Below are 15,270 nucleotides of genomic sequence, written 5' to 3'. Positions count from 1 at the left end.
ATTCAACTATAAAGTACAAAAATCCAGAAATCCCTGCTTACCTGAATTACTAAATAGGTTCTGGCTGAGTCCGCGTAAAGGAATGCTATCTTCCCTTTTCTTCAGGTATTTGGATTCCAACCCTACATTTTCACCACTTAAAAAGAAAATGGTAATAACTTATTTAACAAAGTCTTTATTAACTTTGAAGGTTTATCTCATATGTATACATATATATAAGATAATGTAACTAAGTTCTATTTATAGCTTAGCTTTGTTCAGAACACATTCTTCACTGGTTTCTTAAGCAAATGGTAATTTTATACATAAACCAAAGTATCCTCAGTAAAGAGTAGATTATAATAAAATTTTAAGAGCTGGGATAAGGATGGTGGGAAAAATGAAAATTCTACAAGTGCTATAAAAATTTAAATACTAGCACATAAGTGATACATGACAGAAAAATACGTGCCTTGAGAGTAACACTATTAATTTCTAACTCATATTTAAAATAATATTTCTTTTTCCTTTGACCAAAAGCTCTTCGAAATTTTCTAGTGCTTCAAAGTAGTCATGATCAAGTATTAATACACATTACACAACAATAAATTCTGATCAAATTAATACAAATGAGAAAATCTGGGGGAGAAAGAAGGGCATTTCTGTGTTTCCCCTTTCTACTACCACTGCCATCCTTTCTAAATACATCCAGTGTTATCGGTTTCCCTAGTATTACTTGTAATAAGAAGTTAAAGGCTCTTGCAAAACAATGAGAATAAATCAATCCTTAAAATTAAATGATGGTTGCTCTTGACCCAATTTTCAGAAATAAGTGGGTGAACAGACTTTTTTTCTATTTTATTTTTTTCTTTAAAGTTTGATACCTGGTGCCACTTTTTGCTAGCTGACAAAAGAACCAGAAAAAACTCAAAATCACTGAACAGTCCTAATTTTATGGACAGATGGATATGTTTGACTTCATACTACAAATACGATTGTCATATTTTCTGCTAGTAAAATTGCTCTGTCTATAATGATTTGATTTTTCTTTTTTTTTTTTTTTTTGAGACAGGTTCTCGTTTTGAGGCCCAGTTTGGAGTGCAGTGATGTGACTGATCATAGCTTATTACAGACTCCAACTCCCAGGCTCAAGTGATCCCTCAGCCTCCCAAGCAGCTGGGACTACAAGCATGTACCACCATGTCTGGCTTTTTTTTTTTTTGTTTTTTTTCCTTTTGAGGCAGGGCCCCACTCTATCACCCAGGCTGGAGTGCAGTGGCAGGATCATGGCTCACTGCAGTCTTGACCTCCCAGACTCAAGTGATCCTCCTGCCTCAGCCTCCCATGTAGCTGGGACTACAGGTGTATGTCACTATGCCTGGCCTATGATGAATTAAATATATCAAACATTATGATATTCTACCATTAACAGGAATTCAAGGTGCTCTCCCTTGTGAACAAGTGAATTTTGATCTTTTTTTAAAAATGGAGGCTCACAAATATTAACTTTTTTACATTATTTTTTCTATTTATTTTATTTGAGACAGAGTCTTGCTCTTATCGCCCAGGCTGGAGCACAGTGGTGCAATATCGGCTCACTGCAACTTCTTGCCTCCTGGGTTGAAGCGATTCTCATGCTTCAGCCTCCTGAGTAACTGAGATTACACGTGCCCACCACGCCCGGCTAATTTTTGTATTTTTCGTAGAGATGGAGTTTCACCATGTTGGCCAGGCTGGTCTTGAACTCCCGGCCTCAAGTGATCCACCCACCTTGGCCTCCCAAAGTGTTGGGATTGCAGGCATGAGCCACTGTGACCAGCCACAAACATTTTAATTATTTTAACACATCATGATCCAATGAATAAAAGCTAGAGAGCTGGGGATAAGAACCCTCTTTGAGCTATGTTAGTAATTTAAGTTTGTAATGTAGAACTGGGATAGTGATAGCTCATGATAATGAGTATCAGCAGACAGGCCTTAAAGCCATTAAATTTAATAAATAACTATATTAGTAGTAATAAATTACAAACATGAAGTCTATCCAGAGAGAAAAGTTTGCCTGTATGAGTGGTTTGATTTAACCACAAGTCATTGAATCAACAGACTTCACTATGTAAACCCTGTTTAAAAAACAGGGAATGGAAGTCGCAAAATGGCATTAAAGCTTATTTTTGTTATCTATGGGAAAATCTCACAAACCTTTTTACTCATTCTCTGTATATTTCTAGCATATTAACTAGCTGGTATTTTAGATTAGACTATACTGAAAGCAATAAATCAGAAAAATGGAGAGCTTCCAGGGACAGACATAGCCATATAAGAAAACAAAAACAGCTGACCATGAGGAATTTTTAAAAATTTCTATGAATATGTCTGAGAATATTTGAAAGCCCAGTCTTCAGTTATGTAGGAAAATCTCTTTCAACAAACGAAATTTTACTATCTAAGCACATCCCACATTAAAAAAAAAATGAGTAGATTGTTGGAGGAGGAAACAGAAAAAAATATGAGAAATCTTTTTTATAGCTAAGAGTGATTCAACTTAAATTCCAATGATCAGTAACTTGAAATGTCTCAGGTAAACAGGTGGGCATCACAGCTCTCAAGCACTGATAAAAATTCTGTAAGATGGCCTTCAGAATTGCAAACATTAAATTTTATGTCATTAAGCACTTACTTTTCCTTATCAGTTGAGCAAGGCATACTAATAGTTGCTCCTGACTGAACATCTCCTAGTGATGCATTTGGTTTTGTAAACTGCAAATTAAACTGAACCTGTGAGAAGGAAAAACATCTCATGTAACTGAGTTATATAGAAGTAGACAGTTTTGGGCAGAGGGGGGATTTTAAACAGAGCCTTGCTCTGTTGCTTAAGCTGGAGTGAAGTGGCACAATCACGGTTCACTGCAGTCCCAATCTCCTGGGCTCAAGCGATCCTCCCACCTCATCCTTCCAACTAGCTGAGACTACAGGTACACGCCACGAAGTCTGGCTAATTTTTTATTTCTTGTAGAGACGGGGTTTCACTGTGTTGCCCAGGCTGGTCTCAAACTCCTCGGCTCAAGTGATCCTCCCGTCTCAGCCTCCCAAAATCATGGGATTACAGGGATGAGCCACCATTACCGGGGTGAATTAGACAGTTCTATATTGAGATGGGTGGTTAAATTTGTTTTCTGATAAATCTACACCATAAAAATACAGGCTTTGGCTAAGTGTGGTGGCTCACGCCTGTAATTCCAGCAGTGTGGTAGTGCACACCTGTAGTCCCAGATATATGAGAGGCTGAGGTAGGAGGATCACTTAAGCCCTGGAGTTTGGGGTTACAGTGAGTTATGATCACATCACTGCACTCTAGACTGGGCAACAGAGCAAGACCCTGTCTAAAAAAAAAAGCCTGCCATGCTTTAAAGAAATATAAAATCCAGACAATCAACAATGTAACACTCACAATGCTCCACTTATCAAAAATTACAAAGACAACAATAAGATGTCATACTCAGAAGAAAAATTAGCCAACAGAAACAGATTCAGAAATGGTAGAAATTATAGACCAGGGACACAAATGTAATTGTGTAAGAACTTAATGGAAATAAAAAGTATGAGAAAATTGAAGATATAAAAAAGAGTGAAAAGAAAATTCCAGACATAAAATAGTCAATATATAAAATGAAAATTTCTCACTGAATAAATTAACAGCAAATTATACACTGCAGTAAGAAAAGACTAATAAACTTTAAGACACAGCATCAGAATCTACATAAAATGAAATAAATAATAATGAAATAAACTAAGTCTCCCTGGGAAAGTATCAAGTAATCAACCACGTATAATTGGAGTACCAAGGAGGAACACCAAAAAAGAGAACAAAACAGAAAAAGAAATGTGAATAATGACTAGAATTTCCTAAACTGATAAAAACTACAAACCCACCTATTTAAAAACTTCATGAAAACCCCAATTAAACAATAATACACAAACTCCACACCAAGGCATAATTAACTTGTTGAAAATGAATGATAAAGAGAAAATTTAAAAGCACCCAGAGAAAAAGGTCACTTTATATAAAGGAAACATTATATATAAACATGACTACTGACATCTTGCCAGAAAGTATTCAATCCAGGCAACAACGGAATAACATCTTCAAAATACAGATAGGAAAAAAACTTGCCAACCTAAAGTTCTATATTCAGAGAAAATGAAGTCAAAATAACAACATTATAAGACAAAAGAAGAATTAATTCCTCACAGACCTGCATTGTAAGCCTTAAAAACCTGTACTATAAGAGATCTTAGTTATTGAGGAGAAAGGAAAATAATACCAGATGAAAATTTAGATCTACATAAAGGAAAAAAGTGTGTAAATAGTAATGTATGGGTTAACCAAGGAGATTTTTCTTCATTGCTTAATGTCTTTTAAATATACTTGTTTAAAGAAAAAAAAAAAGTAGAGCTTATAACAAAGATACAAGTAAAATTTTGACAACAGTAGCAAAAAGAAGGGAAGAAATGGAAGTATATTATTTTAACAGTCTTATTTTACATGGGAAGTAGTATAATAATATTTGAAAGTAGATGATGAAATTGTATATTATAAACTAGAGTAAACACAAAGAAAATAAAAGAAAGCCAAGAGTAAATATAAAATGAAAAATGAAATAAAATGCACAAAACTAACTGGAAAGAAGGCAGGAAAAACAGAAAAGGGAGGCAAGAAACAGGACATATAGAAAACAAATCATAATATGGTAAAACTTATTATATGCATTACATTTTAAATTGTTTAAGCCAGAATGTCAGAATGGATTAAAATGAGTCAATTATAAATATCTAAAAGAAATCACATTTAAAGACACAGGCTGGAAAATAAAAAAATAGAAAATGATACTTCATGTAAATACTAGGCATAAGAGAGCCAGAATATAATATTAATATCAAGGTAGATTTATTTTTCTGCTGAGATATGAAAAAAGAAACTCCTAAGCGTCAAAGAGAGGGAGGAAAATCCGTTTCTTTTCATTTTTCCCTGTGTTCTTTCCTGCTCCAACTCCCAGGCTACTATATGGAAGCAGAAGTGCCAGAGGTAATGGTGACAGCAACAGTGGCGAGGCGATAACTAAAACTTTGAAGGAGGGGAATCATATTTTCCTACCAAAGGCACTGTGGCCTCATTAACAGGGGAAACATCTTCCCTACTTTTCTACTCTCTTTGTCCTCTTGCTGCTTGATAACAGATGGAGATACAATTGCAGGAACTGCATAGCAGGGAAAGGAAACCTAGGCCTGTATTTTCTAGCCAGAAGACCAGGAAGGGGGACCCTAAGGGCACAGAAAATTCTGAGGAAATCATGGAGAGAAAACTCAAGGGAGAAATCCTATCAAGTGGTATATAAACTCTTAGGCTCACTTATGAGCTGTACGAATCTGACCCTAATCAGCATACCAAAGGCTTTGAGAACTGAACTATGGGGTAAACTACTGCCAAGGTCACAGAATAGCACACTTGAGACAGATCCAAACAGCATGACATGACAAAGTCTTTAAAATTTGAACTGACAGCCAGGCATGGTGGCTCACTTATGTGATCCCAGCATTTTGGGAGGCTGAGGTGGGTCAATCACATGAGGCCAGAAGTTTGAGACCAGCCTGACCAACATGGTGAAACCCCATCTCTACTAAAAATACAAAAATTAGCTGGGCGTGGTGGTGCACATCTGTAATCCCAGCTATTCGGAAGGCTGAGGCACAAGAATTGCTTGAACCCAGAATTGCAGTGAGCCGAGATTGCACCACTATCCTCCAGCCTGGGCAACAGAGTGAAACTCTTTTGAAAAAAATTGAACTGACTTAAGAATCACAACCTAAAAAGAAGGCTAATCAGAACTTGAACCTAACAAGACTGATTGTTTGCTTAAAAAAAAAAAAATCACATTCTCCTCAGGATTTAAACAAAATCTGGGATCTCATAATATTCTAATGTCCAGGATACAATCCAAAATCACTCAATAGAGTAGTAGGGAAATGTAAGCAACTCATAAGGGAAAAGTTAAACCAGAAGAAGTCAACCCCAAGATGACACAAATACTGGAATTATCAGAAAAACCACTTCAAATCACCCATTATAACCGTGCTCTAATAACACTGTTCAAATGAATGTAAAAAAGTCTCATTAAAAAAAAAAAAAAGGAAAGAAAATGAAATGGAAATTTTAGAACAGAAAAAAACCGCTGAATGGGCTTGATAGTAGAATGGACAGAGAAAAGAGTAAACTTGAAGGCGGATCAATAGAAATAATCAAATCTGAAAAACAGAAAAAATAAGAATGGAAGAACAGAACAGAAAGTTGTGGACCTTTAGGAAAATAAAGATTTATATTCATGTCTTTTGAGTCCTAAAAGAAAGAAGAGTGTTCTGCAGAAAAAAATATTTGACTACATGGGAGGCTGAGGTGGGAGGAATGCTTGATCCTGGGAGGTCAAGGCTGCCACAAGTTCTGTTCACACCACTGCACTCCAGCCTGAGCTACAAAGCGAGACCCTGTCTCAAAAAAAAAAAAAAAAAAAAAAAAAAAAAATTGAAGAAATAATGGCTGAATACTTCAAAAATTTGGGAAAAGGTTCACCAAGCTTAGTAAACCCCCAAAAGGATAAAGTCAAATAAGTTCAAAATTCATGCCCAGACACATCATTGTTAAACTGTGAAAAACTAAAAAAATATATATATATATTAAAAGCAGGCAGAGAAAATGATGCACTAGTTATAGGAGAACGATTCAAATTTACTGCTAATTTCTCATTGGAAATCATGGAATCCTAAAAGAGGCAGAACAACAGTTTTAAAATGCTTAAGGAAAAGGATTATGAATACAGAATTATGTATCAAGAGAAAACATCATTCGGGAAAGGTAAAAGAAAGGCATTCCCAGGGGAAGAAAAAGAATTGACAGAAGACTTCCTCTAAAAGAAATGCTAATGAATGTTCTATCATTCAGGGAAATTATACTGTAGAAGAACTTAGAATACCAGGAATGAAGGAAAAGAACAAGAAGAACAAAACAAATGGTAAACACTGGGTAATATAACGAACTAGTCTTCTCCACTCCAGAGTTTTTTTGTGTTTTTTTGTTTGTTTGTTTTTGAGGTGGAGTCTCGCTCTGTCACCCAGGCTAGAGTGCAGAGGCGCAATCTCGGCTCGCTGCAACCTCCGCCTCCCGGGTTCAAGTGATTCTCCTGCCTTAGCCTCCAGAGTAGCTGAGACTACAGTCGCCCACCACCATGCCCAGCTAATTTTTTGTATTTTTAGTAGAGACAGGGTTTCACTGCGTTAGCCAGGATGGTCTCGATCTCCTGACCTTGTGATCCACGCGCCTCGGCCTCCCAAAGTGCTTGGATTACAGGCGTAAGGGACCACACCCAGCCCACTCCGGAGTTTTAAATATGTATAATGGAGGATAGCAAAAATTATAGATTGTCTGATAATGTCTCCAATGTATGCAGATACAATACATACGAAATATGAAAACATAAGGGGGGAAAAGGCAAAGGGACTGTACGGTGGCAAGGTATGTATATTCTACTTTAAGTGGTAAGATATTAATTCTACACACTACGAAAAGTATGTATATTATAATGCCTGGAGCAACCACTAAAATAAAAATAATACAAAGAGATATATTTAAAGAACATTATCCCAACAAAAACAGAATACCTATTGTTTTCTTTCTTTTTTTTTTTTTTTGTGAGACCTCTCACTCTATTGCCCAGGACAGAGCAGAGTGGTGCAAACACAGCTCACTGCCACCTCCACATCCTGGGCTCAGGTGATCCTCCCACCTCAGCCTCCCCAATAGCTGGGACCACAGGTGTGTGTGACCACACCTGGCCAAAATATTTTCTAATTTCCCTCAAATCTTCCATATATCTTTCTGTTATAGATTTCTAGTTTAATTCCAGACTGGTTTAGGACTTAGGACGTAGTCTATCTTGGTTAGTGTTCCATGTGTACTTGAAAAGAATAGGGCTGGGCGTGGTGGCTCATGCCTGTAATCCCCACACTTCGGGAGGCCAAGGCAGGCAGATCACTTGAGCCCAGGAGTTTGAGATTGGCCTGGGAAACATGGCAAAACCCTGTCTCTACAAAAAAATACGAAAATTAGGCAGGTGTGGTGGTGTGCACCTGTAGTCCCAGCTACTCAGGAGGCTAAGGTGGGAGAATCACATAAACCCAGGAGGTGAGGCTGCAAGGAGCTGCGATCATGCCACTGCACTCCAGTCTGGGGGACACAGTGTGACCCTGTCTCAAAAAAAAGAAAAGAAAAAGAAAAAGAAATATTTTGAACTTAATGAAAATGAAAATACAAATACCAAAATTTGTGAAATGCAGTTAAAGCAAGACTGAACAACATGTATAGCATTAAATGTTTAGATTAACATAGAACTCTTAAATCAGAACATAATCTTCTACCTTAAGAAAGTAAGAAAAGGAGCCAAACAAACTCAAGGCAGTTAGAAGGGAAAAAATATTAAAATGGAGAAATCAGTAAATTGAAAAACCAATGAAACCATAAGCCGGTTCCTTGAAAAGATCCATGAAATTGGTAACTCTTACCAAACTGATTTTTCAAAGAGACAACGCAAAAATCACCATTATAAGTAATGAAAGAGAGGATGTTACAGCAGAGTCTATAGACATTAAAAAGATAATAATGGAATACTAAAAACAACTCTTCGCACATAGCTTAAAATTTAGATTAAATGATTTAATCCTGTGAAAGTCACAAACTATCGAAACTGGCCTAAGAATAAATAACCCAAACATTCTATAGGTATTGAAAAAAATTAATTCACAGCTGAAAAAAGCCTCCGGCAAAAAAATTTCCAGACCCAGATGATTTCACTGGAAAATTCTACCAAACATTTAAAGAAAATATAAAGCAACTCTATACAATATATGCCAGAAAATAAAAGAGAAAAGACAGTTTCCTGTTCATTTTATGAGGCCAGTATTGTCCTGATTTAAATTTGTTAAAGACAGTACATGAAAAGTAAACTACAGGCCAATATTCTTTATGAACATGGACACAAAATCAAACTATCAGAAAATTAACTCCAAGCTGGGTGTTGGGGCTCACACGCCTGTAATCCCAGCACTTTGGGAGGCCGAGGTGGGCGGATCACCCACCTCTGACCTTGAGCTCAGAAGTTCAAGACTAGCCTAGCCAACAGGGCGAAACCGTGTCTCTATTAAAAATACAAAAATTAGCTGGTGCAGTGACAGGCACCTGTAGTCCCAGCTACTCGGGAGGCTGCGGCAGAAGAATCGCTGGAACCCAGGAGGCAGAGGTTGCAGGGAGCCGAGATCACACTACTGCACTCCAGCCAGGGCAACAGAGAGAGACTCTGTCTCCAAAAAAAAAAAGAAAAAGAAAGAAAAAGAAAATTAACTCCAGCGATATATAAAAAGAATACACCATGACCAAGTGAAGTTTATCCCAAGAATGAAAGGCTAATATAATCTTAAACAATCAATACAATCTGTTAACTGATAAAAGATAAGCCACATGACCATATCAATTGAAAAAGCATTTGACAAAATTTAACAACCATTCATGATAAAAGCTCTTAGCAAACTAGGAATAGAATAAAACTCCCTTATTCTGAAAAATGGCCACCTAGCAAAAACCTACAGCTAATATGCTTATGATGAAAGACTGAATGCTCTGCCCTGAAGCTCAGGAACAAGGCCAGAATGTCTGCTCTCACATTTATTTAAACTGCACTATAGGCTGGGTGCACTGGCCTACACCTGTAATCCCAGCACTTTTTTGGAGGCTGTGGCAGGTGGATCACTTGAGCTCAGGAGCTCAAGACCAGCCTGGGCAACATGGCAAAACCCTGTCTCTACCAAAATTACAAAAAATTAGCTGGGGGTATGGTGGCATGCACCTGTGGTCCCAGTTACTAGGGAGGCTGAGGTAGGATGATCACCTGAGCCTGGGAGACAGAAGTTGCAGTGAGCCAAGAATGTGCCACTGCACTCCAGGCTAGGTGACACTAAGACTCTGTCTCAAAAAATAAATAAATAAAAATAAATTGTACTATCGGTTCTAGCCATTACAATAAGGCAAGAAAAATAAATAAAAAGCAACCACATTGGAAAGGAAGAAGTAAAACTGTCATTATTTTCAGATGACATAACTGTCTATGTGGAAAATCCAACAGAATTTACCGAAAACCACTAATGAGTATAATAAATGAGTTTAGCAAGGTTTCAAGATACAAGATCAACATACAAAAATGACATACATTTCTACACATCAATGAATATTCTGAAAAATAAAATAATTATACCCACAATAGCATCTAAAAGAATAAAACACTTAAGAATAAATTCAACAGAAGAAATTCAAGACTTATATATTGAAAACTGCAAAACATTACTGAGAGAAAGTAAAGCTCTAAATAAATGGAAAGACTCTTAATATTCATGGATTGGAAGACACAATACTGTCAAAACAGCATTTCTTTGAAAACTGACCTATAAATTCCTTGTATACCTATCAAAATCCAAACAAACCATTTTGTAGAAATTGAGAAGGTGACCAAACATTTTCATGAAAATGTAAAAGATCTAAAACAATTTTGAAAAGGAAGAATAGAGTCTGTAGATTTATACTACTGACTTTCAAAACTTTTAATGTAAAGTCATAGTGATTAAGATGCTGTGACATTGGCACAGGATAGGCATAAAAATCAATGAAACAGAATTGAGAATCCTGAAATAAATCCTTACATGGTCAACTGATTTTCAACAAAGGTGCTTAGACAATTCAACAGAGAAAAAGACTTTTCATAAATGGTACTAAGAACTGGATATTCAGAGCAGGGGGGAAAAATGAACTTAGATCCTTACTTCAAGCCATGCACACAAATTATTTCAAAATGGATCACAGATCTAAATGTAACAACTAAAACTATAAAACTTGTAGAAGAAAACAAAGGAGAAAATGTTTTCAACCTGTGGTTGGACAGAGTTCTTATATATAACTCCAAAAGCAAGATCCACAAAAGAAAAAAGTTTGATAAATTGCACTCCATCAAATATTAAAAACTTTTGTATTTCAAAAGACACATTGAGAAAATGAAAAGGGAAGCCACTGGGAGAAAATATTTGCTAATCATATACTTGATAAAGGACTTGTATCCAGAATATACAAAGAACTTATAATTCAATAAAAAGACAACCTTGTTTAGCAATGGTCAAAAGATTCAAATAGAAATATCACCAAAGTGGTATTTTAATATTGATGTTAAATAAGCACATGAATAGAGATACTCAACCTCATTAGGTTTTAGGGAAATGCAAACTAAAATCACAATGAGGGGCCACGTGTGGTGGCTGATGCCTGTAATCCCAGCACTTCGGGAGGCCGAGGTAGGGGATCACTTGAAGTCAGGAGTTCAAAACCAGCCTGGCCAACATGGTGAACCCTGTCTCTACTAAAAAATACAAAAATTAGCTGGACGTGGTGGCGTGCACCTGTAACCCCAGCTACTCGGGAGGCTGAGGCATGAGAATCACTTGAACCCTGAAGGTTGTAGTGAGCTGAGATTGCACCACTGCACTCCAGCCTGGGCAACAGAGCAAGACACTGTCTCAATAAATAAATAAAATCACAATGAGGTACTTCTATGCATGTATTAGAATGGCTATACAACTGACTATACCAACTGTTGGAAGGATGCAGAACAACTTGAACTCTCAGACTGCTGGTGGTAAATTGTAAAAACACTTTGGAAAAGTTTGGTAATTTCTTAAAAATCAAACATATGCCACCAGCCATTCCATTCCTGGGTACTCACCCACAATAAATACAAAGACTTGTACACATATGTTCACAGCAGCTTAATCTGTAACATCCAAAAACTTAAAACAACTCAAATGTCCATCAACTGATGAATGAACAAATTGTGGCATATCAATACAATGAAATACTACTGAGCAATTAAAAGAAAAGAACTACTGATACACATTACAGCCTGGATGAACCTCAAACATGGTATACTGAGTGAAAAGGAAAGACATGGGCCAGGCATGGTGGCTCACACCTGTAATTCCAGCACTTTGGGAGGCTGAGGCAGGCAGATACCTTGAGCCCAGGAATTCGAAATCAGCCTGAGCAACATGGTGAAACTCCATCTCTACAAAAAATGCAAAAAAAGGTACCTGGGCATGGTGGCACACACCTGTAGTCCCAGCTACTCAGGAGGCTAAGATAGGAGGATCACCTGAGCCCAGGGAGGTCGAGGCTGCAATGAGCCATGATCGGGCCATTGCACTCTATCCTGGATGAAAGAATGAGATTTTATCTCAAAAAAAAAAGAAGAAAGACACACAAAAAAACTACATGTTGTATGATTCTACTCATATGAAACTTGGAAAAGCAAATTTTATAGTGACAGCTGATCAGTAGTTGCCTAGGGCTAGAAGGAGGAGTAAGGATAAACTGCAAACAGGCACTAGGGTACTCTTAGGGTAATGTAAATGTTCTAATATTGAACTGTGGTATAGCTTCACAACTCTATAAGCTGACTAAAATTATTGAACTAATCTTAAAGTGGAAGGATTTTATGGTATGTAAATTCTACCTTAATAACCTTTAAATTTTTAAAAAGGAAGTATAATGAAGAATAAAAACAAACCAAAAATTACAAAATAACACATTAAAAACAACGGCAAACTAGTGTCCAGAATATGTAAAGAACACTTATAAAACCATTTTATAAATGTTAAACCTCCCAAACAAAAAAAAAACGAATAAAAGAAAGAGCCAGGCACAATGGTGCATGCCTGTAGTCTCAGCTACTCAGGAGGCTGAGCCAGGAGGATCAGGTGAGCCCAGAAATTCGAAGCCAGCCTGGGCAACACAGGGAGATTTCCATCTCTAAAACAAACAAATGAAAAACAAAAAATGAATAAACAGGAGTTTTACAGAACAGGAAACATAACCTACAAATATATAAAAAGATGTTTCTCACTTTAATCAAGAAAATGTTAATTAACATTACAATAAGATACTATTTTAGTCACCAGATATGCAAAAATGCCTTTGACACAGTTACTTCTAACAATGTAACCTATAAATCTATTAGTACCAGGCCACCGAGATGTATGCACAAAAATATTTGCTGGAGCACTGTATGAGCATCTGGATTGAAAAAAACCTACTCATCCATAAATAGAGTATTAGTTAATTATAGTACATCCGTATACTGGAATACTATGAAGTCATTAAAAAGAAACAAAAACTTACATTCTGATACACTGCAGTTACCTATTCCATAATACCATTAAATGAAAAAAGCAAGGCGCAGAACAATTGGCAAGTACTATTTATGTTTATATATAAAAACACTCATATATTTGAACACATATACATATACATGCACATACATATGGTCTTATACATGCTCTGAATATTTCTGGAATATATCATAAGAAATTCCTAACAGTATTTTTCTCTAAGAGGACTGGGGACCACAGTAGCGACTTTTAGATAGTACATCCTCTTGTACCTTTCGAAGCTTCCCATACTTACACATTATTTTTAAAAAGTTAATACCAAATAAATGAAAAATTAATTTAAACCATCTAGGTGAATTAGATGGTCAACCCAACTGAATAATGCTATCTGTACACAAAATCTGTCTCTGAATACACACTGTGGGCCAAACACTATCAAGATAAAGAAATTGAGGCAACAGGGCCTTGGGGCGCCTCCAGTCACACACAAATGTTAGAGATCTGTACTGGATGACACTGACAGAAAACAAGCATTTCAGCACCTACAATTACAGAGTGTCAGGAGGATAAGAGATTCCTTCCGAGAAAATAAAAATGTAAACGTTCCTGTAGAAACTCAAACCCTAGAGAATAAAGCCAAAAGAGACCTTACAGTAATTCAGAGTAATTTGTCAACAGGTCCACATTGGCCAACTGACAAGTTCATTACTGAGAATCAAGGGATGCCTAGGACCCAGGGAGCCCAGGACTAGCCACAAGCCACCACCAGTGGATGCCGGGAACAACCTTCAACATCCACTCTGTGCTTGGGATAGGGGCTCCCCAAACCAGCTTAAAATAGTCTCTTACTCTGCCTGCTCTGTGGATGCTGATAAACTGAGTCACATTTCCATTCTGTTGCAGACTCAATGAAAAAGGACAGCTGTTTCTCCTCGGTTCAAGGGTTAGAATGAAAAGCTGGAGCTCACTCAAAATAATGCTGTGTATTACTGTGTCTCCTCTCCACTCCACTACTATTTTGTAGTTCATGACCATTGTGTACGGCATTTCCAGACTTTGTTTTTTGGTCCTTAACAGTAAACAGAATTGTCTCCCTAAGCCTTTCAACCAGATTAAAAGAAAAAAGATAAATCAATCATCTGGCCCATTCCTCACTGCAGAAAATCCCTCACATACTTCATAATCTCCTTGATGAAAGTTTGACCTTGAAGATCAAGAATGTAACCCAAGCCAGGCACAGAGGCTCATGCCTGTAATCCCACCACTTGGGAGGCCGAGGCAGGTGGATCACTTGAGGTCAGGAGTTAGAGATCAGCCTGACCAACATGGTGAAACCCTGTCTCTACTAAAAATACAAAAATTAGCCAGGTGTGGTGCTGCACACCTGTAATCTCAGCTACTCGGGAGGCTGAGGCATGAGAATCGCTTGAACCTGGGAGGTGGAGGTTGCAGTGAGCTAAGATCATGCCACTGCACTCTAGCCTTGGTGACAGAGTGAGACTCTGTCACAAAAATAAATGAATAAATGAATGAATGAATAAACAGTTTAGTTTGAAAGACATTACAATTTACTATCTACTGGTGTTTCACCACAAAATGTAAGCACCATAGTGTCAGGGCATTTGTCTTGTTCACTGCTGTCATCTCCTGCAACTAAAACTATGCCTGGCCACAGCAGATAACAGACATTCATTAAATACTTGTTCAATGAATGAATCTTTGGCTATCATTGTATCCAAAAATAAAAGAGAAAAAACACGTAGTTTTGTGTATCTTGCTTTAAAATTATCAAGTATTTGTTCTATTTGTCAGAACAGCACAATCTTGTTAAATATTCTCACATATTCTTTCAGCATTATTTTGTTTCTTGCCAAATTTCTCATGTTATTTTACATTCCCACAGTTAAACATCCTTGAATGTATTCAATCTTGACAGTAACATTTTAAGACATCAGGAAGATCACAGGTTCAATGTCAAAAATAAAAGCG

General features: G+C 37.0%; 1 protein-coding gene across 9 annotated transcripts in view; it reads right to left on the bottom strand.

Annotated features, from left to right (window-relative positions):
• SASS6 (SAS-6 centriolar assembly protein) overlaps nt 1–15,270 on the bottom strand; it is a 49,118-nt gene that overhangs the window by 1,932 nt on the left and 31,916 nt on the right. For 8 of the 9 annotated variants that reach the window (XM_513588.7, XM_054668103.2, XM_063816422.1 and 5 more), the window contains 2 exons: nt 2,657–2,754; nt 42–136 (listed from right to left, as the gene is read on the bottom strand). In XM_513588.7, the coding sequence (XP_513588.2) occupies nt 42–136; nt 2,657–2,754 (193 nt within the window). The remainder of the gene's footprint in view (nt 1–41; nt 137–2,656; nt 2,755–15,270) is intronic. The other variant, XR_010159283.1, reaches the window with a different exon arrangement.

The sequence above is a fragment of the Pan troglodytes genome, chromosome 1 (assembly GCF_028858775.2).
Source record: "Pan troglodytes isolate AG18354 chromosome 1, NHGRI_mPanTro3-v2.0_pri, whole genome shotgun sequence".
NCBI classification, from domain to species: Eukaryota; Metazoa; Chordata; class Mammalia; order Primates; family Hominidae; genus Pan; species Pan troglodytes.
Note: the sequence above shows the minus strand (reverse complement) of the source record. Positions and strands in the feature narration are given on the sequence as shown.